Raw genomic sequence first — 27,537 nt, 5'->3', positions numbered from 1 at the left:
TTTCTTAAAGTCACGCTATTGTCAATATATCAGGAAAATGCTTGTCTTGGCTACATTCTGGCCCCCAATTCTAAACAGTTCAAGTCACAATACTCAAAATCAATCCCAGCCTTGCATGACAACTTGTGGAACAACTTCAAAGAACTCCATTCACATTTACTCAATTTATTGTCCCAACATCATGATTCAGGCCCTTTTTAGCCTCTAATTCCTAAATGGTTCAAGTCGCAAAAACAAAAATCAATTCAAGCCTTCCTATTGTAGTATGGCACTTTGTGGTATAATTTCAATAAGCTCTTTACACTTATAAACGAAGGGTCTACGGGCAACAATAACAATGACATCACAATACCATTTTACAACTGCATAGTTTTGCAGCCGTATAAAGAACGATATCAACCTTCAAAATCATTACCGGTAATACAAGTAATGGAATATATTATCCCCCCAAAAATAACAGTTAAATTCAACATTACTCAAGCATTTCTTTATTGCAAACAAACCACTGAAATAAATCGAATTCCAGTAATAAATGTTATACATGAAACATAGAAATGGCAATCATCATAACGCATAAACAGTAACTTTTATATCCACATCTGAATATATCTCACAGATCATTGTAGAAACTTCTTCCCACTCCAACCTATCAAGTCCACAACCAATTTTTGGCATTGCCAGTGACTTTATTCCATTTTTAACGCAGTGCTTCTTAAGTTCACATAAGCTTGCCCTTAGACTGTCATATGTTGGTTTGCCAGTGGCTTTGACCTTTGTAATGAGATAATAGACGAATCTTTTGCCTCTCTTCAGAACTGCAACTTCCCCAGTCTTCTTCCCTATAAAATATTAGTAATTCTTACACCTTTATTGTATTTCCCTAGATTCTTTCTTCTGAACAAATTTAATCAGTGATTTTTGAAATTTTAAACATTTTTTGATGTTCGTTTCTCCTGCAACGTTCTCATCTGATTCAGAAAATGTTTTTCTCTCGAATAATACTTGTTATATTTAACTATTACAGAAATGTGGACATTTGTGTCACGAAATTTCTCGTGTATCATATCCTTGGCCTCGTTCAAGTCAGATGGACAGCATAATGACATTATTTGTGTCATGCATATAAACTGGGGACTTAAGTAACATAATATATAGTCATGCATTGAGTTCTAAAACCATAATTTTGAATGAGCATCCTTTGTTTTAATTGATTCATGTAGTCGACAATTACTAATAGTCCATTGGCTGGGAGGGTCCACCGTGTTCCTCCTCAACAACTTCGTGATTTTCACGTATCCTTATTTTTTTTTCAAATACAGAATCAAATTGTCGCCAAAGAATATTCTCGGATTCTATTTCAGTTTAAGTCTGTATTTGTACCTTATTGATACAAAAAGCCAAGATTGTGTGACCAAATTATCCGAGCGTCTCAAGTATATGGAAAAAAAATGCCCATTACAGGTGAATTGGAAGAAAATATGAATTTCTGAAAATTCTCTTTTTTCATGAAAATGTCATTATTGTCACATTGAAACTGGGAAATAAGCGACTGAAATGAGCAGATATATTGATTATATTGATAACTAAACCAATAGTTCCTAACATGCCTTTTCCGTACTTCATAAGTTAATTTTACCTTTTAGTTCATGTTGAGATATTTTATTCCGGGCTAGTGTGGAAATTTTTTGACTAACTGGACTTGGAAAAGTACAAATATTTATTACTTGGGCTCATTTGAAAGCTAAGATACTATATAAATGTACTGTATCACACAAAAGCTTGTTTGAAATACGGTATGAAGAAAAAAAACTACTATAACCGGTGATAAAGAAGGTAATATGATGTTCTAAAAATCCGAATTTCTACGATTTTATAACTATTGTAGTTAAAACTTGAAGAGTGGAATTTATGCGAAATTTTATGAGAACATCGAAAATCCGTTTTTGCAATTTTAGACAAAATCTACCAATGAAAATCACCACAGACATACACAAAATCAGAAGTTTTAATTGTTATACTAAATAGAAAATACTAAATAAGTTATCATAACTGAAACATAAATACTCGAGGAGTTTTGATTTGGAAAAAAAATGTTAATTTTAGCAATTTTTCGGTGGGGTAGGGGTATCTTTTTTTATATATTTTACTCCAAAACCCTGACCATTCACGCATTTTTTTTTTTAATTATTTTTGTTTCTTTTTTTGCAGTTAAACAGCCATTTGATTATTTGGGTGCCTGGTAATACCAAAATAAATCAAATTACTTTGTTAGAAAAGAAGTCAGAAAAACAAAAACAAAAACAAAACTAGAGGCTCAAGAGAGCCTGAATCGCTCACCTGGTTAATCATTTGCTTATTTGAAAAAACTTGAGGAATGAAACAAGCTAAGTTAAAATCAACTAAATTGTCAAATGCAGGAAACATGGCCATTTATAGCATTTTCATGACTTTAACCAGAATTTTGCTAAAGGCAACAATTTTTTATTTTTTTTTTTAAAACCTGTCTTATGACCCCTAAGTTTCAGGGGTCGTAACTCCTACATCAGTCAATGAACGGTTTTGAAAATTTCGGCATACGTCTTTCTCATGATGCTTAACAATATTACCCACGCCAGAAATTTGCTAAAGGCAACGATTTTGAGTTATTTGTAAAAAAAAACTGCCATCTGACCCCTATGTTCTATTTTTAGTAACGGCGGCCATTTTTTTCATTAATCAACAATCCCAACGGTCATTTTGTGTGGGATACCCTCAGGAACATAAATGCCAACTTTCAATGAATTCTGTACAATGGATTTTGAGAAGATTTTCAAGGTTGCACATGCGATAAATGCAAAAAAAAACTGTTTCAGGGGCCGTAACTCCCACATCAGTTGACCAATCGTTTTGAAAATTTTGGCATAGGTCCGTTTCATGATGCTAAACAATATCACCCAGCCAAAAATTTGCTAAAGGCAACGGTTTTTAAGTTATTTGCAAAAAACTGCAATCTGACCCCTGTGTTCTATTTTTAGTAACAGCGGCCATGTTTTTTCATGGATCAAAAATCCCAAAGGTCATCGTATGCAGAACAACCTAAGGAACAATCATGGCAAGTTTAAAACCTGTCAGTCCAGTAGTTTCAGAGGAAAATATTTTTTTTAAATTTGTCCACGACGACGACGGACGCAAAGTGATGGCATAAGCTCACTTGGCCTTTGGCCAGGTGAGCTAAAAATTGGATTTTTAGCTCAACGTGGTACAAACACTGACGAATAATAATAATAATAAAATTGCTTCAGTTTATTTTATGGCGACAAAAATATTCATAAATGGGAGGTATAAGGGTACCTGAAATTCAAATTGTGGTTGATGAGTGGGGTGCACCGGGAGTTATCTCAGCCAACATACTATAGCCTTCAAACTTGAATATCCACAAACCATTTTCAACTTAATTTGAAATATATTGTTTTAGCGGTATAAAAACTGGCCTATATTTATGTTTATACACGAAAATCTCAGTTGTTAAGAAATACGCCTGCATGGAGCCATCCGAATATAACATTTATATGAGGTGTCGTTTTGCTATTTATTCAATATTTTATTGTCACACGTTAGGAAGTCACATGGACCCCCCCCCCTTTCCCCAGAAGTGGCAAGTTGATAACTGGTTCATGTCAAGTCTTCAACAGTAGCATCATCGATGTCAACCCGTCGTCACTGGTTAAATAATCAATTAAGAAAGTAAGATTCTGATTACAAATCAATTTATTTATAAAGAAACTACAGCAAAAGTGACGAAATAGTCACCTAGATTTATTTTGTACTACTGATTTAAATGTGTGATAAGTAAAGATTATGAAATTGCATTGTTCCATACTACACCCTGATTAACCCTGGACCCGTATAATACGTCAAGCTAAGCTCTCGAGCTTGATTTGGAAATATATATATATATAATTGTTAATAATAATTTTTTATTGATGTAAAAAATGAGGTCTTGATATAAACAAGAGGCTCCCAGAAGCCTAAATCGCTCACCTGGTCATTTTTTTGTCATTCAATTGCAATAAATCTAACAAGGAGCTGTCTAACAAATGTGACTCAATGAAGACTTTGGAAGGACTTATCATAAGTTCATTTCATCAACTGAAAGTTTCATTATATTACAGTTTTCAAGATATTGGCTGAAAACAGCGAAAAACATATTTTTTGCCTTTCAATGGCAATCACTCTAACAAGAAGTTGTCCAACAAGTTTGATCCCCGCAAACTCTCGCAGGCCTATCAAAAGGATATTTCAGTAATTGAGTTTCATTCTATCTATCAGAGTTTTGAAGATATTGGCTGAAAACTGAAAAAAAAAACCAACATTTTTTACCTTTAAAGGGCAAAAACTTTTGAGTCACACTTTTGTAGGCCTTATAATAAAGATCATTTCAGCAAAAAATAAAAAAAAAATTGGCTAAACCTAACTGTTTTAGAGAAATATGAGAAAAACTACTATCTGACTCCTATGTTCTATTTTTAGTAACGGCGGTCATGTTTTTCAATGAATCAAAAAAAAAAATCATTAAAATCAAAGTGCTGAGGCACTGAGTCAAGGAAGACCTCATAAATATTCATGTAAACAAATTGCAAGCTAAATAAACCGATCAAAAACTTAGTCATTTTAAAGAGAACCGTCTGTTTAATGAAATGCATATCAATACTGCTTGTTTATTAATGTATTTATGGATCTTTTTTTTCTTTTATTGATTTTGGTATTTCTGGCTGTGTACATTCATGTCCTCAAATTTCTTGATGCTTTACACCTAAACCAGCATTTCTTCGAAAATATGATCTATATTAGATGGATTTTCAAAGTAAGAACAAATCTTTTGAAATTTCGGGTTGGAGATGCATGGAATAGAAATAAATCCTGTGGACTAGGGAAGCTAGGTTGACCAAGGACCTAATCTCAAGGGAGGAATAAGCAAAAAACTTGTTTGTGCTATCTTTGACAGTGATTTGTAATAGATCAAATGAAATATATGTCAATATTGTTAGTTTTCAAACAGAATTTACTAAAGCTTGTCCTTGTCATTGTGTATAGATTAGGCCCTAAGTTGAAAATGTCTAAAATATACACTATTTCACAATAAATAATTACTTTTCTCTAAGAATTTTTCAATCCAAACAAGGATACAAACTCTTGTTATCAAAACTACTATGCAGTTTAAAGATCTTTAAACTAAAAAAACTTAGTTTGTACCTCATATATTATAGCAATTTAAGGTTACTAGTGAACCCATACCCCATGAGTACCACTTTTTATGATGTATCATTATTGCACTTAAGCATAGAATTTTATACCTGTCTGCCTTCAATAATGTATGTGCATTTCTTTCATTTTTTCTGCATGAATGTTTCACCAATATGTATTACATTAAAATACAAGTAACTCATATGTTTTGCTAACTAATAAGTGCCACGAAATCAGACTTCATATTTGTAGTTTTTATTAAGAGATGTTGACATGTACCAGCACTTGAGAATCATGAACTTTGTTTCATGCCTAAACAGTGTCCCAGCACAAAAATAGTCCATTTAGCTTTTGCTTTCTTCTCAATACGTCTAGTGAAACTTTAAAAAGGATTACAACTGAAAAGAAATCAAGGAAAAAATGATAACAGTGCCTTTGACTTTAGCCACATCATATGGAAGTACAGAAACCTCCTCTTGATGAGAAATATTCTTACATGTACATATAACTGTGTGCAAAATCAGGCAAAAATAAAGGTTGGGTGGTTATCATTGTCCCAGGTTTTTACTGGTTTTTAAGCCACCTAGTCAGTACTGGTTGATTGAAATTTTGCAAACAGCATTTCTGTGAAATTATAATTTCTGTCCTACATTATAAAAAGTTAATACAATAAATATATATTATATTTAAGTGTTCTGAAATGTTATTCTTAAAATATCTCTACCAGCTGCCTTAATTAAGAAAAAATAAATACTTCTTTCTCTAAAATAATTCAAATGCATCTTAAATAAAACATAACAAACTTTACAAAAATGTAGTAGTGTGCTTCATGAGCACATCTTTGTTTCAATAACTGTCAATAACAGGTAACATAAGTAAGAGTAGAATAGGTCACTTTTCACCAAATTGACAGGTGGTCATTGTTAAATCCCCTCATAACTAGGAAGATCATTAAAGTGGTTTGAAGTGGTGAGTTTAAAACAATAAATTAAAGTCATTTCATGTACTAGACAAAACTTCTAAATACAGAAACTGGAAAGTTTACTAATGATATTGCTTTAGGGCTTCTCCCATGTATGGTTTCTAGTTACCTGATGACTTAAAATGATGTCTGGACCCCCCATTTCAAAATATCTGGATCCATCGCTGTATGTTGATTTATTTATGAGCAATTAATGTTACACTGTAAAGTATATAAATTTGATACATGTATTATTGTATTACAAATATCATAATTTTATGTATGAAATCTTTAATTAATACTGTACTGCATATGCTAGTAACCATAGTTAGAGTACATGCACATGTATTTTAGTTTTCAGTATAAATTTCCTGTTCACAGACATACAAATGTAAACTGCAAATTTTGCTAAGACATATGACAACTGTTCTACATTAGCAATGTTTACAGTAGACCTATCACCAGTTCTGAAAATTTCAAATCATTGTGTACATTGGAAGTATATGAACAAACTTATGTATACCTTCACTTACCTAATACATTGTACATGTATGAATGTCCCAGAAAATCAGCTCTTAGGAAAGGTTTACTTTTGGGTGCCTTGATATCCATCATATTTTCAATCCACTTTCATGGACATACAATTTCCAACCTAATTAACTGTGTCTTTCATGTGTCATGAAAATCCTGTATCTAACTTTAAGATCTGCATTCTAAATGTATATCTTGACAATGCACTAAAAAAAAAACATATTGATAATCGATTATGACTTACATGTATATGGATATAATACACATGCAAATTCCATACTGAATATTGCATGCCAAAATCTGTATCACATGCGGTATCGACACAAGACTCCTATGTCAACCCACTTAGGGCATTGGTCGTTGAGTGATACAGGGTTTGAAACTAACAGTAGTCTGGTAGTCCAGTGCCACCCTAATTTGAAAGAGGACTACCTAGAAATTTTAATGAGTAGTCCTTTGGGCTACCTAAATTTATTCTTAAAATCTTACTATACCTAAAGACAGGGCCGCAAAATTATTTTGAAGACTACCTAATTCATTGTTCAGAAAGTCCTTTGGGTTACCTAGCTAAAAAACTTAGTGTCAAACCCTGGTAATATAGGTCGAGGATTGATACTGCATCAGATACAGATTTTGGCATGTCATGTTCATTAAAACATATTTTAATTATACTTCAAGTGTGTTCTGTGAAGGGTGTGATATAGGGTATGCAATGTAGGTCTAGAGATGTGATATAGGGTATGCAATATAGGTCTAGGGGTGAGATATATGGTATGCCATATAGGTCTAGGGGTGTGATATATGGTATGCCATATAGGTGTAGGGGTGTGATATAGGGTATGCCATATACAATGCATATGTAGGTGTAGGGGAGTGATACGCAGTATATGATGTGCATATCATTATGTATGACTAAGGGTGCTATATATTCCAGCAGTGTGATATAGGGTATGCGATATACATATAGGTCTAAGGGTGTGATATACAGTATGCCATAAAGGTCTAGGCGTGTGATATACACTTGTACAGTATGCAATATAGGTCTAGGAGTACGCGATTGTAGGTCTAAGCTTGTGATTTAGGGTATGCAATATAATTCTAGGGGTGTGATATAGGATATGCAATATAGGTCTAGGCCTAGGGGTGTATATAGGGTATTTAAATCACAGGTCAGCCACAATGATAATGATTGAATATTTGAAAATGGGGCAATTTCTAATACAATCAAAATGTAATCAAATCATTTTTAACATGTTTAGGAAAATTTTCAGCTGGAATGTCATAAGCAGGGACTCTCTATGCTCTAAAAGTTTGTTTGGCTACATATTAATACCTAATTTTTACTAGATATCCCTCTTTTTGATAAATCAGGATCAACTACTGAATGTGATAAATATGCCACATGGCCTCATGTCATCCCAATCTAATTCAGATTAGATTTTAATTGCTCCCTCTTTTTTCTTTGCCGCATGACTTCATGTGATATAGAAAAAAGGGAGAGCAATTAAGATCTAATTTTAATTATATTGCCTTTCATTCTTACTTTTGAAACAGAATTTGTTTATGTTTCTGCTTTGAAATCATACTAATTTAACAATTCCAAGATTCAAATGTTTATTTTCTAGTTTGAATACGTCATATTGTTTGCTACATGTATATTTGTATGTTTATTCATATACATGTACACATTGCTTGCATTTTAAATTCCTGGAATCAAATCAAACACACATGATATATATAGGATCTACATGTATTTAACAGTACAATGTGTTAACAATATAGAACAACTTAAAAACTCTTAGCATATGTAAAAATATTTTTTATCAAAATTGTTCACAAAAACACCTGTAATTTACAAACACTATACATAGAACACTTTCAAAATTTCAGGATCTGGCACAGGCAGATCCACACACTTTGAAAATGAGGGGTGGCAGTTTGGGTTCCTCAGAATAAGGGGGGTGCTAGGACATCATTTGCCATTTTTGTCAATTTTACACATGAAAATTATAATTTTCCCATAAAAAGGAGGGATGCCAATCCCCCCCACCCTCCTCACTGTAATCATAAACATTAAAACTATACTTACGTTTTTTGTATATCACAAAAATCGTACATTTGCAGCTCCGAAAATCTGTTATTAGAAGCTCCCGACATTCTCAATAGATTTTTATAGTCATGATAGTAGTCTATATTTAACTCCTTGGTAAGATTGACCAGAAATTAACACTTTCAAACCTACAGTACAAGACCCATCTTGTAATGGTAGACATAAACAATATACTAACAACTCAAGGAGTGTACATTGTAGGTCCAAAAAAAATGTCATTAAAAACTTCTGACATCTTCTTGTGAATGTTACCGAAAACCAGATTGAAAATCCGAAAACCTAAATAAAACACATTTTTGGGTGGTATAATTGCTCACTAAGTTATTTAAACACAGTTGCAAATAAGTTTTTATTAGTATTCCAGCACTTTCTAGATACCTAACTAAAGTCAGTAATAATCAATATGGCGTCGGTACTTTGAAATTACATGTAGTCACTTGTCCTTCCGACACCATATTGTTTTTGGTTATTGGAGGTACCGTGTTTGACCCACATCAGGTCAATTAGAAAAAATAGTCCTGCTCGTTAAGACAAAATTCAAATAGTTCAAAATAAGCACATAATCATAGAAATATTGCAATTCAACAAATATTGCATAAGCTTTGATGTCACAATACTTCCATCTCTTACGAAAAATAAAGCATCACATACATGTACATGTATTGATCGGCGGCGGAGCGATACACTTACATAAATTTGCAAGGTGGAAAAGGGGGAGGGTAGAGAGAACAGAAAGCAGAATATTTAGGCGGTTCCATGTGGCCATTTCCCACTTATGGTTGAATCCCACTTGCCAACAATCTCTAAGTCAAGTTCAGCCTATAAATAGCCTTCCTTGACAAAAAGGCAATTATTCCAACGTGGCTTATCAGAACCTTTGGTTCATGTGAACTAAAAATACAATTTCTGATATCAATAAAATTTCAATTGTTAATATCAATAAACAGAAACTATTTTCTGATATCAAACAATCAATTTTTTATATCAAGGTATCACTGATATCAAAAACTAAGATGATTCATAACAGAAAATCAACTTTAAGAAAGTCCACAAAAAAAAAAAACATCACCAAAAAGCTGATACTTAGTGATGTGGCGAGGTATTATGTGATGCCCTCTGAGAAAATGTGTCCCCTGATAGTTACCTGATAATTACTTTAGAAGATATTGAAGGATTTTTTTCAAACATTGTATATACTTTGTAGTTATTAAGCATCATAAAATACAGAACAAGTTCAAATATCAGTTTGATCAGATCATTAACACTGAAGTTATGGACATTTTAAGTTGATTTTTCCCCAAAACATTTTTTGCAACATGGTTTTGATTGTCCCATTAGATACTCTATTTTTAGTCTTGAACTACCTTGGGCCTGTAATTCTTCAACTCCTCCAAACTTCTTCTTAAACAATACAGCAATTCCTTTTCCCATCCTTAGATCTTCACTAACACAGTGCACTAAACAGTCAGTATCAGCACAGTCAAATAAGTCACCCTTCTTCTCTTCATAACTAAACCCCTAAACATAACACAATTATATTAGTACCACAAGTTCTTCAGTGTTGGTTCAATATTTATATAACACTATTTCCATGGAGATTATATACCATTACAAGAATCAGATTTGAATTATATAACCTGAAATATGTTCAGACGAAGCCTGAAAACTTCAATAAAAATTCAAGCTGTGGTCAATTTCGGTATTCAAATGACTTCAATGATATTAGTACATATTGTAGTTATCATTTGATTGTTATTACTAGTTTGCTAATCGTAGGAAGGAGGAAGAAACCATGAATAGAATTAAAGATTATCAAGTTAATGTTTGTGGAGTTAGAATGTTCAAATTATAGTGTTGATTTAATTAGAAGTATTTAATGGTGGTACCTGTGTTTATTCATAGATTAATCATTTGTCAAGTGATTGTTGAGTAGTAAATAGTGATATATTTCAATTTTAAATGCAGCAAGGCACCCCTAAATCTATGATCACCCTTTTGTAGGTTATAGTGGGGCTGCATATTAGATAGTGGGAGCAAGCTCCTGTGCTTCAAGAAAACTGTCCAAAAATGCAATAAATTGCTCAAACCACAGAGATGTTTATGATCGGTGAAAAAAAGTTAATTTAAAAAAATGATAAATCTAGACTACTTGAGAAAATGTTGAAAGTAGAAAACAGGAAACAGGCTGCTTGGTCTATCAAAAGTCAATTTTGTTTTACTTTATCATACCATACCAAAAGTGAAATGTGTTATAATACTTACATGACCGCCACCCTCAGCCATGGCACTGTGTCGCAATAGATTCTAATGTACAGACTGCACACACCCTGGTTGAGAAATGAAATAAATCATTGGTATATTATACAGTCATAAAAATAAAAATAAAACGAAGTAATGTATAGAATACTATTCATTAAATTAGTTAGTCAAATTCAAAATTTCCATAAGACAGAAGATTAATAAAATAGGGATTGGAAACATTAAAACCTCCTCGATGAAGAGCCATGTAATATACACTGTTTTAGATTTAAGCACTTTCTTTATCTGGTGAACTGAAAGTTGTCGAAGAAACGAAAGAAGAAACATCCGGTTGTTGTGCAAAAACATTTGAATACAGGACAGATTTTTATATGATAAGGGAACTAATCGCGACAGTAAATTATAAATAAAGGTACAAGAACACAATTAATTTCGTAGTGCATTTCAACAGACCCATTTTGACATTAAAAAAAATTCCACCGCTTCAAACTCAATAAAACTTCACCAATATGAAAACATGTATAAAAGCAGAATTCTATAAGAGTGTCAGAAAAATTCACAATATTTTTTTTTTTTAATTTTTAGCACCTTTGCTTCGGAGACCCCGTAGTCGTAGATATGAAAAGTGACCACTGCCAAATGTCCTAATTTTTTATCTTCCACAAGACCAAATCACAACTTCCACATAAAATTACAGAATGAAAAAAAATCCTTTGTAAACTTGATCCTTGTCCTACATTTATGCAGCAAATACTAAGCAATAAAGTTTAGGACAACAAAGAAAAAAATCAGGAAGAAACACACTAAAAGAAAAGGAACTATACAACGAAAAGAGAAAGGAAATTAATTGTGATCTCGTACCTAGACAGTCATAAACGCGTGAACCACAGTGGATTGTGAATATGTCTTCATTTATCATAATGCAGTCTTTAAAACTTATTTTCTTTTCATATAATTAAAATTAACATTTGAGTTAACCTTTAAGCTTATAAAAGCGTTCTATATGCAACATAAAACTAAGCACACTATGACAGGTATTTGGGGTACCAGGCCTCTCAAGTCTGGTAAACGCATTTTGAAGCTGATGTGGCGTCATTTCCTTTGTTTTTGTTTTTTTTGTTTTTTGTTTTTTTGTTTTTTGTTTTTTTTTGTCTTTAAGCCTTTGCCAAATCTTACGCATTTGCGTCTTGAAAGCTTGGCGGCCCTGGGGCACTGTCACAGATAGTTTCGGCGGACCAGGAGTCCGTCACCGTTTATTATTATTATTTTTTTGTTCCTCGGACAAGGTCCTAAGACATAATTTAAAATGCATGCAGTATAATGCCATCTGATAAATAAAGGTATTTCGAGATGATTGTAGAAACACGAGGATTAAAAACAAATTTGACAGAAGTTCAGTTTTGTTTGTCTTCACTAATTAACAATTATAATAGTTAGGAAGGGTTTATTTCAAAAATTGAAATAATTATGATGTGAACTCATAAGCTTTCAGTCAAGGTAGAAGGTATATAATGATATCATGAAGTCCGTACGCCCGTTCTTTATTTTCTATCGGCATCTTATCTGAAACCGCTGAATCCAATATAACGTATATACACCTTTTTCATTAGATAATGTCATCGTGCTTCTCCTAGTTTGCATTTACATGTTGATTACTTTTGTTTTGTTTTTTATGATATAAAACGTGAACTTTGTTATTCGCCAATAAAACGAAGCATCTCCTCATCAGAACTCATCTGAAACCGATGAGTGGAATGTACACACATTTTTCATCAATGAATTCAATGTGCAACCTGTGGAGATTGACACATAAAAACCTCTCCGTAAGGTTATAAGATAAGATAAGAAAACTTTATTTTGATTCGTCATGTCAATAAATATAAACACAAGCTTTAAGGAGCTTTTGACCGAATATAAAACAATGACATAACATAAAACAGGGCAAGGACACATAAACACAAAGCAATACATATTATCAAGCACAAAATAAGCATAACATGAAATTATTAAAACATGATAATATATCAGAAAACTAAGCATAAAAGTATAAAAACATGCAGAAACTAAATCTAAAGCAGAAGTACTATTATTCAAGCAGAAGCCAAACAAAAACGCATAGCTAAAATAAGCATGATATATAACAGAAAGTTACCTGCATGCTGAAAAGCGTCATTCCGTACCATTCCAGGGCTAAATTAGGCTTTTGAAATGAGGAAAACTGGTTTCTGTCCTGAAATGGTCGGGAAGGCTATTTCAGAGTGTTGCCGCAGCAAATTTAAAGATTTTTTTACCGTATCTGCTTCACTTTACCTGAGGCACAACCAATACGTTTTCATACCTGAAAGAATATTTGTATTTTTTTTTTTACATTTACCAGATTTTTTTTAAACATACAAGGGCAATATTATTAAAAATTTTAAAAGTTTCTAAAGCCATAGTTCTTATCCGCCTGATCTGCTGTGAAGGCACCCTAGCTTTGATGAGGAGCTCCTGATGTGACTTGTTATAGTCCTTACATACGAAACGAAGTGCTCTCTCTTGCACTTTTTCTAATTTTTTTGAATTCTTTTCTGTACAAAAGTGCCAAGCCAAAGGGAAAAAATTGAAATTACTCAAAATAAAAGTATGAAATACAGTTAGTATACTTAAACGATCCACATAAGAGCCTAGTCTTTTTAATACATTTAGTTGCTGAGATGCATTCAGATTTAAGAGTAGAGATTAACTTATCAAACTTGTCATTTATTAAAACGTTAAACAACAACGGTCCTAAGACGGAGCCCTTAGATACACCTTTTTGAATGTCAGCTCAGAACATTATTAATTTTAATTTGCTGTTTTCTGTTTGATGAATAAGATTTAAGGAGGAAGACTGAATTTATGGAAACACCGTATGCTGATAATTTATCGAGAAGAATTTCATAGGGGAGGCAATCAAAGGTCTTAGAAAGATCCATCAAAACTGCTGCTACATATTGGTTTTTGTCAAGAGCAGCTCGTCAGTCTTCTAATACTCAGAGTAGGGTGCTCTAGCATCCATGACCACGTCTGAAAACACATAGAAAAGGATCAAATATTTTGTCACAATAATCAGTTAATTGTTTTCCATATATCTTTTCAAAAACTTAAGAAAATATAGGAAGGACACTAACAGGTTTATAATTGGTTTTTGACAATGGATCATTTTTCTTGAATAAAGGTGTAACCCGTACCTCTTTCAATTTTTCAGGAAAACAGGTATTTTCAATTGACATATTAACAATTTTTCACATTTATTTTATTTTAAAAAGTTTAAGAAGGTCCTTTCTAAAGGTTCCAAGTACCGTGAACCACGCTTCATAAATTGGAATTCAGACAATTTGAAAGGGAGGGGTGCCAGCCGGGGTAACTCAGAAAAAGGGGTACTAGGACATTGCCATTTTTTGGCAATTTTACACATGAAAATAACAAATTTTCCAATATTAGGGGGTGCCAAAACCCTGCACCCTCCCCCTGGATCCGCCACTGGAACTATAGCTTTAAAATTCTTATGGATGCTCTGGAGGACTATGCAAGAAAATAAATAAAATGAGAACAAGAAGACATTGACCCCGATGTAGCCATCCTTACATGACAAATACCAGCAAACAAAGCCCAAAACAACGTTGTTTTTTGTGTGCGATACGCAATACATCCAAAGTTTATTATCGGAGGTAGACGTAGAAAATAATAGCAGTAATATAGCCTATACTGCTACCATGCTCTCTAAAGAAAGTAGAGATAGTGCTTTCCTCGTTTGGTATCTCTATTAAAGACGACAATTGCGATCTACAATGGTCTATGTACTGAATTCTTAAACTCCACAAGGCAAGAGTCCATACAAACAACGCTACATTGCTGGATCTGAAAAATGTACCATCAAACCTCTTTTAAAACTTTGAACTTCTATACTGCTGTCTATACTTTATACACAGCTGTCAGAGTTGGTTTCCAGTCCTACCACGACACCTGTTACTCCCGTAGTAGTGTTAATTCAATGTGGGTCCTGAAAAAATCGAAAGATCTTCCGGAAACCCTTAATTCAAGATTATTATCAGAATATTATAGCATTAAAACCTATGATTTTTCAACCTTTTACAATTCTATTCTCCATACTCAGTTAAAGTCCCGGCTCAAAAACATTGTATATCGTTGTTACTCCAGAAAATACGGTACAACTAGATACGATACGTAGTTCTTGGTAGAGATTCCTCATACTTTGTAAAAAAAAACGATTCCAAATCATCTTTCAAATACATCGGAGATGAATTGAAATGCTGGAATTATTTTTTATCTGTCTAGTGTGGTGAACGCGTTTTTTCAACAAATGGTCGGCATTCCAATGGGAACAAATTTTGCTCCTCTAATTGCTGACCTATTCCTTCACATCGCATCTACCTTAAAAGAACTTGAGATAAAGGATACTACATACGCTGTGAAGTCAGTCTCATATCTTGACCTACACTTAGAGATTAATGGAAAAGGAAAACTTTTGACCTAATTTTTTGACAAACGCGATGACATTTCATTCCGTATCGTCAACTTTTCTTTCATCTGTGGCAACATCATTCAAGCACCTGCATATGGAGTTTTCATATCACAACCCGTGCATTGTGCCCGCGTGGTTTTGTGCCAAAGTTTGCCGTAACTACACAGACCTTTTGTACCGCACTTGAATTCTTATAATTAGGCTTCTGGAACAGGGTTATGTTGCTCGATCCAAGATTGAATTCATCAGTACAGAAGTTTTATGGTCGTCATCATGAACTCGTAGATCGTTACGTAGTATCAATCTGCACCATGAGAACCGATCTGTTCAACGTGTCGTTTTTTTCCTTTACTCTTTCGTCTACCCTGGATTTGACTTTTTATTAAAAACTCGGTGGATGTTTCTAGAAAAGCAGAGGACGCTTACCCTACCGGTGCACCTGGACCATGCTCCCAGTTTCAGTGGAGTCCGAGTTGCTCATTAACTTTTGATTCTTTATAGGTATTATTTTGGTTATTTGATGTTCTTTGTAGTGTGTGTTTGTTTTCCCTGTCTGGTCTTTGTCCCAGGATTGCGTTCTTTTAATTTTCGCAAGAATCTTGTCCCTGAATTGCGTTCTTTTGATTTTCGAGAGAATCTCGGTTTCCTTGATTACTCTTTTCCTTCTTTGTACTTGCTACAATCATTCTCGACAAGATTACAAGTTTATAAAAGAAAGCAGACCTTTTTATAGCACTTTTTAAAATATTTTATTATACTTGTAGCATAAGTCAGTTAACCCCGGTTGACGGACCCCTGCTATGAATATATGTGACACTGAGCCAAATGGGAAGATCGTTCTTATCTGTCTGGGTATCATCACGTCTATAAGAATTTAATATTTGCTCACTTTATCTTCAAAACCCATCTCGATTCGTTTTAAATTTTAATAATATAGGCTGTGCGTTATAACCTAACGTCATTGAATTCATGACATGAACTTAATGAAGATAATAATCTGCGGAGTTCATCGAAATGATTCTAAATTCTTTCAAACTTAATATGAATTGTTGATAGACTAAATAAAATAAGAAAAAAGTCAACAGATATGGATTACAATTAAATCGGAATTAAAACACCAAACAAAAGCAAACTTTTCGTACCCTTTATAATCCCTTCGAAACGGCATTATATCTACCTTATAATAATACCGTATAATCAGTCCCCATGTTTGTCGTGTAAAATTGAATAAAAAATAATTTAAATATTATTTATACGGACCGGTTGGCATTTAAATGCTACTGTATTATCATCAAGGGTATTTCTCACCTGACATGTCCATTCATCTGTGAGATATATGCTATTGTAATCCCATTGTGTCATCTGGAATAGAAAAAAAAATCTTGACAAGATGTTTGTTTGATGGAAATTACAATGTAGGTCATTTTAGGGAAGCATCGTCACTTTTTGTATGTTCTGGATAAACAAAACATAAAACCGAACACAAAGACAACAGTAATTGTATGAAATTCCATCAACAAGGCTTCGTTGGGAACTTAAAGGTGTCGTTATTAAAATATTAGCTTTCTTTGGTAGCTAAATATTAGAAATGTACAACTCGGTCAACAAATTTAATAAAGCGACGGATTTGTTCGTTTGTTTAGAGAGATTTATAGTGGATTTTAACCAAATTAGAAGACTGTAAATTTCAATGATGGAAAGTATACTGTGTACTCTGTAATGATTTCAAAATTGAGACAGGGATTTGTGGCATCAACTGAGAAGTTGCAGACGTTCAATATGCACGTGCCTATTGAACGCCAAAGTACATCTTTAGGGACAACAGTGATGAAACGCGAGAAAACATCTACTAATATACCACTTGATAGACAACAAACTGTTGTTAACCCTGTTGTTTTTGTTGGAAAAGGACTGGAAAATGTAAAATTTGTTCGGCATCGAACGACTGATTTCGATGTTTGGAGTGTTGTTCCTGATAAAAAGGCTCAGAGCAGAGGAAAACCTGTTCCTGAAAATACACCAAGGAATTTAAGTCGCCCATGTTCGGAGGTCTCTGCATATGAACTAGAAAAGCTAGCAGAGAAGAAATTCCCGATATTAGGACCAACGAGACAACAAACCGAGATTTATTTTAAACATCAAAAGAAAAAGTAAGTGTAATCGCAATAATGATAACATCTTTTCTGTCGTAGTCATAGAATAATCTATGTATACCTTTAATGTACTATACGGAGATACGATCACTAAAGGGTTTGGGGGATAACCGAAGTTTCATGCTGGAAAAAATCCGCGTAGCAATCATGAAAACCAAGAGACTTGCTTTGCTCGAACTGTTATAGAAGTATACAGTCTTTTGAAATATATAAGAGTGATAAGGAATCACCTTTCAGAACATATTTTGAGAAGACATTGATTCTCTGTCAGAGTGGTTAAAGGCCGTGAGGTCTTTAACTTTGAAACGAATGAAAGTTTTAAGTATATCAATGAGTGCCTAAGCTTTCAAAGGCCCCGATGTAGCAAAAACATTGTCTACAATACGTGACAAGTATGTTGTCGTACCAACAGACAAAGCCCAAAACAAAATTGTTTTTGTGTTTTTTGTCTGCAAAATGTTTTACATCCAATGTTTATTATCAGAGGTAGACGTAGAAAATAATAGCAGTGATAAGACCTATACTGCTACCACACTCTCCAAAGAGGAGATTGTGGAAAACCATAAATCTGTACTATCCTCTTTTGGTCTCTCTACCAAGGACGATGATTGTGATTTACCGTCTATGTACTGGATTCCTAAACTCCACAAGAATCCATACAAACAACGTTTCATAGCTGGATCTGCAAAATGTACCACCAAACCTCTTTCAAAACTTTCATCTTCTATACTCAAACTGTCAAAGAGGGTCTGCAGTCCTACCACAACACTTGTTACTCCCGTAATGGTATTAATTCAATGTGGATCCTGACAAATTCGAAAGATCTCTTGGAGACAATCAGTTCAAGACTATTATCTGAATATAATAGCATTAAAACCTATGATTTTTCAACACTGTATACTTCTATTCCCCATACTCAGTTAAAATCCCGACTTTAAAGCATTATACATCGTTGTTTTTCCAAAAAGACGGTACATCTAGATACAAATATATAGTTCTTGGTAGAGATTCCTCATACTTTGTAAGAAATAATTCCAAATCATCCTCCAAATATTCAGAGGAAGATGCTTACAAAATGCTGGAATTTTTAATCGACAACATATTTGTCCACTGTGGTGGACGTGTTTTTCAACAAACGGTCGGCATTCCAATGGGAACAAATTGTGCTCCTTTACTTGCTGACCTATTCCTTCACGCTTATGAGGCTGATTTTATAGCTGATTTGATCCGAAAGAAAGAATATCATTTAGCTAGATCCTTTAATCTCAGTTTCCGCAATATAGATGACGCATTATCTTTAAACAATCCTAATTTCGGGGATTTGATACATCGCATCTACCCCAAAGAACTTGAGATAAAGGATACTACAGACACTGTAAGGTCAGCCTCATATCTTGACCGACACTTAGAAATCGAAGGTAAAGGAAAACTATTGACCAAACTTTACGACAAACGTGATGAAATTTCATTCAGCATTGTCGACTTTCCTTTCATCTGTGGCAACCTCCCTTCATCACCTGCGTATGGAGTGTTCATATCACAACTCATACGTTATGCCAGAGTTTGCCAAAACTACGCAGACTTTTTGTATCGCGCTAGAACTCTAACAAATAGGCTTCTGGAACAGGGTTATGCTGCTACATGATTCAAGTCATCACTACAGAAGTTTCATGGTCGTCATCATGAACTCGTGGATCGTTATGGTGTATCCATCTGCACCATGGAAACTGATTTATTCAACGGGTCAAAGTTTTCTTTCCTCGTTTGTCTACCCCGGATTTGACTTTTTATGAGCAACTCGGCGGGTGTTTCTAGAAAAGCAGAGGACGCTTACCCTACCGGTGCACCTAGTCCATGCTCCCAGTTTTTAGTGGAGTGCGAGTTGCTCATTTGCTTTTGTTACTTTGTATGTATGATTTTAGTTACTATATGTTCTTTGTTGCGTATGTCTGTTTTCCATGTCTGGTCTTTGTCCCTGAATTGCATTCTTTGGATTACCGCCATAAACTTGGTTCCCTTGATTACTCTTGTACACCCCTCCCTCCCTTTTTCCTAAAAATAAACGTTATCCTCATCTATCTTATATTGTGTCGTACTTACAAATACCTCTCATGCTGCAATATGTTTTTAAACAATACTATAAAAAAATATATTTGTCGTTTTGCTAAAGAAGCAAAATTCAGTTCGATATTTTTTTTAAATTCATATTTAAAATCTCTGAATATGTTCATATTATCAATGTTAGGACCCTACTATTTTCCCAAAGATTAAGAAAAACTAAATTAAGCTGATTTTATATCAGTATTTAGAATGGTAAATCAAGTTGTGGTTTTCCCAGTCGTGTTCAGATAAAACGTTTCTCACGTGAAGCAGAACAATGTCAATAATCAATAACAAATTACTTCATTGTTAAAATTAATATTTCAATTTACAGTTTTGGGTTTGGTATAGAATTGCTGGATTAATATTTAATTACATTTGCCAGTAAAATGAGATGTCGTAGGGGTTTATCTCGTTATACATAGGTCTATTGGTAAGAAACAAGAAAACCTAATTCTAGAATATTTTACAATGTATCCTTCATATGACTTTTGAACAGTTAAACTCAAGAAGTAGGTATTTTAACAATTCTATAGAACTTAATTAAAGGGCATGATATGGGGCAGATTTTGTGATAAATGTATTCACTGACCTATCATTTATGTACAATCAAAGATCGACGATCTTTCAACGCTGTTCTTTACATTTTATTTAACCTTTTAAAACGACGTTTCATGCGTTTCTCCGTGTAAAGTACCGTTAAAGGTTATACATGTACACGGTAAAATACACCCACGAAGTAATACAAGTATTGCCAATAAAAATTATAAGCCTTATCATATACTATTACCCGTGCAATAATCACTAAAATCTGACTAATTATAGGGAATAAAATCATTTCGGTCATTCCATGGAAACCGATATGTTTGTGGGTTATAAAACGAATCTTGTGTTAACTAATGAATGTTAATGATAGAGAAATGAAACCAGAGCACCAAAAGTAATTAAATAACATGATACAATAATACTATAAGATAAGTACAAACCATCTGTTGATACCAAAGTGTCCTTTAAATGACCTCTCATTGCTTCTTTCGTGAGAACACCAGCATCATGTGCAATTATAGGTTATTAGCTAAAAGCAAATCGAATTTTTTTAAATTTAGATGTATCTAAAACTTACTCAATCCACCGTGTTATAATACTTTTCAAATCCATCTTTTTAAAACAGAAAATATAAGTCTCCAGTTAGTTGTGTTCTTATGACTACAAAACATGTACTTGTATATTGAGAGAATGTCACACGGGCCCGGGTCTAGATGGGTGAATACATATATCAGTTTGGACATTTATTCAGTCCCGGTGTAGAATGGTGGATACATGTATTAATTTGGACTTCTATTAGTTCCGGTTTAGGCAGATGGATACATGAATCAGTTTGGACTTTAATACCTGGTTAGGGCTGAATGATACATGTATCAGTTTGGACTTTTATACAGTCCTGGTGAGGGTTGGTTGATTCATGTATCAGTTTGGACTTTTATACAGTCATAGTGAGGGCTGGATGATACATGTATCAGTTTGGACTTTTATACAGTCCTGGTGAGGGTTTGTGGATACATGTATCAGTTTGGACTTTATTTAGTCCTGGTTTAGATAGGTAGTTACAAAGATATTGTTTCAATCAAAAGTGATTCCGATGGTTTGGTTAAAATTTTCAGAGCAAAATTTATTTAAAATGATAAATTACTAAAAACAAATCTGCACTATGTTTTATATGAACATTCATAGACTTAGTGTATTCACATTTACACTTGTATACCATTATCTTATCTGAAAGTCCTAATGGCTTGATTAAAATGCCACCAACTTTAATGGACTTCCTTATATTATGACTAATAAAAGGCTATGAAATTATGAACAGGAAAATATTTTACTTAAATTTGAAGTTAATCAGTGATGTGGTAATATTAATAATGTTTAATTCCTATTACCAATTATTTGTAAGCTGTCAGACATGTAGAAAGTTAATCCTTCTTATTTTAATAATCCGGTTTGACATATGTTTGGTTTGATACTAATCGTATTTTATTAATCCATTTATATGTATATGGTAATAAAAATGTGACGTAAAGATTTCTTAAAAACTGAAAAAGAGATTTAGGTACTTTAAAAATATTAATTCTTAGATAGTTTTCCTTCCCTTTCTTTGCTCATTGAAATTTTCATTGCCATGGTAACTATAAATATATTACTAATGCTTGTTTTTCATGATAGTTTTGTTGAGTTGACAGACCGGATGTGGCCATCAAATGATTTAATACAAGTATTTGAGCGGCAATACAAATTAACTTAAATTTTAATATCAGTATAGCAGTAGTTAATTGTAATTTTAGTTTTTTAACGACAAACATTGGATCATATTGTTTTAACAACTATCTGGTTAATTAGCAAAAGATTGCGAAAAGTATAACATACAATATTAAAGTATACTTAGAAGAGCTTACATGTAAATGATAGTTTAGCTGTTTTTATTCAGCAGTAAGTATATAACATTACTCGGAATGTTCAATTCCAACGTTTGATGTTCTGAATTATTGAAGAAAACGCTCATGGGTTGAAGTAAAAACTGTCTGTCAATATCATTATAATTTCAGTCCTTCTCACAAAAAATAATTATAGAGTTAGCACATTTAATGTCCCAGCTTAGTACGAAATCTATATATTTATAACCTAAATATATTTTGACCTCAACTTTTCCTGCCTAAGTAAACAGTGTTTATATGAAATGCATAAATCTGTAGGTAGAAAGTAAACATAATAGACTTATAATTCTACACCTTGATAGAAGCTTTATAAGTACCATTGACGCAGGAGTTAAGCACTTATTAAAGGTATTTAAGACAAACATCAACTGAATAGAGACCTAGAACAGATACTGAGTAGGCTTCCATATCAATAGTAATGCCGTATGTACCAGTGTTCATTTAAAAAAAAAAACTTTATTGCATATATATAGGTAGCAACAGTAACGGTGGTGTACTCACTTCTCTTATGTATTGGATGAAACATATAAAAATCACATTGATTATATTCAGCACTCTATCATTAATCGCTAGATTAACTCAAATAATATTATCATGGTGAACAACAAGCTTCAGTGCATCTTTGGAGTTTATTTCGGTGTTCTATAAAAGTTTCATTTTAAGTTTGAAAAATGATATTTCTGTGCTCTATCATTTTCATTTTGTATTGGAAACGTTATCTTTTGACATTACGCACGCTATTGCGGCACATACGGTAACATCAGAATTCGACGTTTGTTGACCCTTTTCGTTTCTTGCTTGCTTGCTTATTGAAACACGGATACAGTAAAGCAAAATATACAATAATTTCTGATTGGTAGCAATCTTGAACATTTCTTAGAAAATCGAAAAGATTAATTAATTTGATTATCAGTACTACCAGTAAATTAAATTTCCACATGCCTGTGCACCGCAGCGTGGAATGCACACTCTGTCTGTCTATAGAGGGAACATAGCAACTTTCTCCTGCGATAAGTTAAAATGTGCATTTTGATATACATGCAATGTTATGTTACATGTACCAATAGCAGAATTTGGACCTTTCACAACTTAGTATTTCGATTGAAAGAGCTTTCTATCCATCGGAAAATCGGGCTTCCATCAACACCCATTAGATAGCCGCTCATTGATTTTATTTTCATTTGCTCATTTGCGTTTTCCAAAATAAAAAATGTTTATGACTCCCTTTTCTGCATTCATTTCATTCAGGTTACAGACCACCAATTCAACCAATGGGCATTTGGAACGTACGCAAAAATAATCCTACGCAGAAATTACCCCTGTTCCTCATAGTGCTGTGAAAAAAGTTCTCATCTTCTTTAATAAAATTAAACAGTTTCTGAAAGGAAGAACATTTCTGTACATTTTATAGGTGCATTTTGCTTCTTGTGATGTGAAGCCTAATCTCCATAATGATTTCTAAATATACCCCTATCTTGTGAAAACACTGGGATTTCCCATGCTATTTATAGACACTTCACTTCCGGTGACCAGTACTGCACTGCAAGTCTGCTAACCTTACATGCCATTCTGAGGATTGTGAGCTGACATATGTAGAATCATGCTGATATATAGTCCTCTGCAGGTTAAAGTGAAGGTAAAGTCCAGAGAAGCCATTGAATATTGTGAAATTTGCATAGAAGCCTATGGGAAGTGGAATTAGTGGTTTCTAGCCATTATTAGCATTCTATTTTTCTATACATTTTTTAAGTTCTGTCAACCCTATTTTGCTTTTCAGTCATTCTACTCCGATCGAATTCTTTAACTTTCGTTTGTTAATAACACAAAATATAGATACTCATTTTCATATCCCTTTGATTTCGAATTTTTTGTCTCTTTCAGTTGCATGTTCTATACTTGTAATTGCAGAGACGAGTATAAGTGTCTAGTTCTTGTTATCTAATGCGGAAATTATTTCCGATTTATTTCCCCATTTCCCGATCCACGGAAACCGTTCAAAACGTTCAAAAAGTGAAAGTTCGACAAATCGCTAGACATTTATTTTGTTCGAATTTTATCCGTTTAAAACCATAAAAAATGAAATACGTGTATTCCAAAGTGTATGTACAATTACAAAATATCATTATTTCATAGAAGAAAGTGCCAATTGATTGCAGAATTGCGTTGGAGCATGACATTTTCTCAACGAACCCGGAAAGTATTAACATCTGACATTTCGCTAGACATTTTCAAAAAGTCGTAACTTTTTGTTTGTACTGAAAATTTTATCAAATGCCGACGTAGAATTGCTGAAAGTATTTACATTTTTAGGAACCATTAATCGGAAAAGAATATTGTGTAAATAAGTTCTTACATTAATAACAGAATTCTTTATCACTTTTAGAAATGTTACCATTTACCAATTAACACTTTCATTTTTGCATTGAATATTTTTTTGCCTAAATTTAACGCAATTTCGATAATTATCTCAAAAAGAACGTATGAAATTATTCTTCCATGCAAAATTTGGCGAATTTCGTACACTCTGTTATAGCACAATTCACTATTTAGCTTTTTTTAACCTACACTGTGCTACACCTGACATACGGAATTTTGACGTTTTTTATGGGTTTTTGGAAAGTTTAATTGATTATAAAGAATTAGAAGTACCATTTGTGACAAATATTCAGAACTTATTATTTGTCCCGATTTCAAAAGTATACAGCTTTCACATAATCCCAGTTTTGATTGTTTACAATAGTCATTTGTAGTTTTAATAGATGTGTTTTTCAACACAGCCGCAAAAGCGTGCGCAACGTCTTAGTCATGAGTATAATCTCCCGTGCTCTGATCGTAGGTGTTATTTTAGAGTTGAAGTGCCCATGCTCTTGTAATATGTACATTTGTTTTAGTTCATGTGTCCATGCTCTGATTATAAGTAATGTTTAAGGTACGTCATGTGCCCCGGCACTGGTCATAAATACATATATTATGTTACTAACAGATTTCCTACTTCCAAGCTCTTGTTAGAGTTCATGCGTCCGTACTCAGGTTATAAGTATTATGATAAGTGTTCAAACGTCCATGCTGTAATCATAGGTGTAAAGTTTAAGAGTTCTTGCGTCCGTACTCTGGTTATAAGTATTATGATTAGTGTTCACACGTCCATTCTCTAATCATAGGTACAGGCATCCGTGCTCTGGTTAAAAGTTCATATGCTCGTGCTCTGGTCTCAAAATTACCGCTTTTTTTGCGCATGTCCTTAGTCAGGTATCTCTTCTTTTGTTAATCTTGTTTTTATTTGAATTTCGTTATATTTCTTTTTTTCGTATTTTGTTGATGGTCTTAACATTTTCCAACCGCTCAGCGTTATTTATTTCTGTCTCAAGTGTTTGACGTTTTACTAAACAAAAACTGAATCAAGCTTAAAAGAGGTTTTCGGTTAATAAATTTCACATTGGTACTTATGTAATACGTTTTCAACATGTCTTCAGTATTATGGGTATTATTTATATACATGCAAACATTTCTTTTATTGAATCCTCTTAAAGACTCTGCATGGGATGAATTGGGATTGATTTAACCTGTGATGAGGACATAACTTTTTGTAGGTTTAATCTGATCTGGAGTTGATATGTTGGTTAACTACTACTACTAGTTCTTTCTTTGTTCATTTTTAACGAAAGACTCAGACCTCTTTGAACTGATTTTAAGGTGTGTTTAATTGTGTAATATTTTTCCATGATGGCCAGATTTAAAAGGGGGAGGGTTGTGACCACGCCAAAGTAATTTAACCCCGCCGCAAGTCAGGGATTTCTGGCCTCTGCATGTATTGTTTCATTTTCACTTATAGTTTAGTTTTGTGTTCCTGGAATATATAGGGCAACTGTTTCTCTGTACCTGTGTATAATGTTGTTTAGGGGGCCAGATGTGGCCTGCTCTATAGTGTGAGGGTTTCCTTGTTCATTAAAGACCCATGAGTGGCCTTGAGCTGACATTTTTTTATCCCGGTGGTATGACATACTAGTATTCACCATTTCCATCTCGTTATATGTTGAAATATGCTTCCAGGTGAGAAACCATATTTCTATTTAGAGTTAGTTGTTGAACCCTGGTAATTTGCACTCCCCGTTTGCACTGTATTAAAACAGAGGCAAATCAAGATACAAATATGATTTTTAGGGTAGTATTCTATATTAGAAAATAAAAGAATTAAAACGAATTGTCACGCAAATGTTTAAGGTCCACCGAGAAGAGTTATATGTAGTAATGCGGTGGTACTACGATAGCTAAGACAGCTTAGAAAAGTTATGGACACGAGAAAAATGGCACAATGAGTCTCTTTTAGGGTGATGATACGCATTCTCTAAGCTGTAGAGTAAATTGAATATGAACTGATATGGTATCTTGTACATTGTTTTGGATTTGTTGTCTTGATTTTTTGGATTTGATAAATTTGTCAAAATGTATATGATGTAGGCGATTCTGTAACAACTTATACTCACCACAAGTGAGATTAAAATGCATCCAAAATAGCTACGTATGAAAAGTGATGACAAATTACTACTAGGTTAGGTCGATATATCGAATTTAACCGAAAAATCTCGAGTATTGATGACAAAATTATAAATCCTGAGACAATGGCCTGAAAGTGCTTGTTTATGGTTGTTGTCAATGCCAGACAGGTTCTGTATGGAGCGACCAATATCCCGTCACGTAATCTAACACTATATTTATAATTTAAACAGTTTAACCTGAATTATATCAGGTCAATAAATATATGGATTATTGTTTCTTTTACAGTTCATTAAACAATCGCGTTAACCGGATAAAAGAAAGTAAATACATTATCGTTTGATCTCAGGAATCACGCTTTAACCTAAATAAAATAGTAAAATCGACCGTAAGGTCCTTTCTCTTTCATTTCTGAAAACTTGGATATGCTGCTGTAAACTTACAAGACATTACTTTTACCGCTATCGTAAATGAGTCTGTGACAGATGACGTTTGTGATTGCCATAATGGATTTAAAGTCGTATCCGTCTACATAGAAAGGTACTATGATTGATTTTAATGTATTGTATTAAAACGATTGTATTATATTAATCATTGATAATTCTAATCGCTTAGAGGTAAGAAATTTTGACATTTGAATTCTATTCTTTCAAGTGCACATGACATTTTCAATATTTACTATATTTGAACAAAAGTGAAATAAGCTTAAAAAA

The 27,537-nt window shown here is 33.4% G+C and overlaps 2 protein-coding genes across 5 annotated transcripts in view; one reads left to right on the top strand and one right to left on the bottom strand.

Annotated features, from left to right (window-relative positions):
- Positions 1-472: 472 nt before the first annotated feature.
- LOC148615282 (ADP-ribose glycohydrolase OARD1-like) lies at positions 473-11,437 on the bottom strand. 4 transcript variants are annotated; one of them, XM_088590078.1, is made up of 4 exons: positions 11,313-11,437; positions 11,088-11,152; positions 10,190-10,343; positions 473-839 (listed from the first exon to the last, which is right to left on the bottom strand). In XM_088590078.1, the coding sequence occupies exons 2-4, from the start codon at positions 11,106-11,108 to the stop codon at positions 565-567; spliced, it is 450 nt and encodes a 149-aa protein (XP_088446204.1). In that variant the 5' UTR covers positions 11,109-11,152; positions 11,313-11,437; the 3' UTR covers positions 473-564. The 4 variants fall into 4 exon arrangements, with proteins under 4 accessions (XP_088446204.1, XP_088446205.1, XP_088446206.1 ...); XM_088590079.1 differs by having other exon boundaries at positions 11,361-11,434; XM_088590080.1 differs by having other exon boundaries at positions 11,365-11,428.
- A 5,456-nt stretch (positions 11,438-16,893) lies between these two features.
- Positions 16,894-27,537, top strand: part of LOC148615281 (uncharacterized) — a 31,959-nt gene continuing 21,315 nt past the window's right edge. Inside the window, exon 1 of the mRNA XM_088590074.1 lies at positions 16,894-17,741. Within this exon, the coding sequence (XP_088446200.1) occupies positions 17,311-17,741 (431 nt within the window). The 5' untranslated portion in view covers positions 16,894-17,310. The remainder of the gene's footprint in view (positions 17,742-27,537) is intronic.

Source organism: Perna viridis, chromosome 6 (genome assembly GCF_037379345.1).
Source record: "Perna viridis isolate PV_CMFRI_1.1 ecotype Kerala chromosome 6, ASM3737934v1, whole genome shotgun sequence".
NCBI lineage: Eukaryota > Metazoa > Mollusca > Bivalvia > Mytilida > Mytilidae > Perna > Perna viridis.
The sequence above is the reverse complement of the archived record's forward strand: the minus strand, read 5'-3'. Positions and strand labels throughout refer to the sequence as shown.

Excerpts from the sequence above, each read along its gene's own strand:
- LOC148615282 (XM_088590078.1), bottom strand. The coding sequence starts at position 11,108 with ATGGCTGAGGGTGGCGGTCAT. Across the intron at positions 10,344-11,087 it reads TGGCTGAGGGTGGCGGTCAT|GGGTTTAGTTATGAAGAGAA; the intron begins GTAAGTATTATA and ends TGTTATGTTTAG. Across the intron at positions 840-10,189 it reads TGAAGAATTACAGGCCCAAG|GGAAGAAGACTGGGGAAGTT; the intron begins GTAGTTCAAGAC and ends AATATTTTATAG.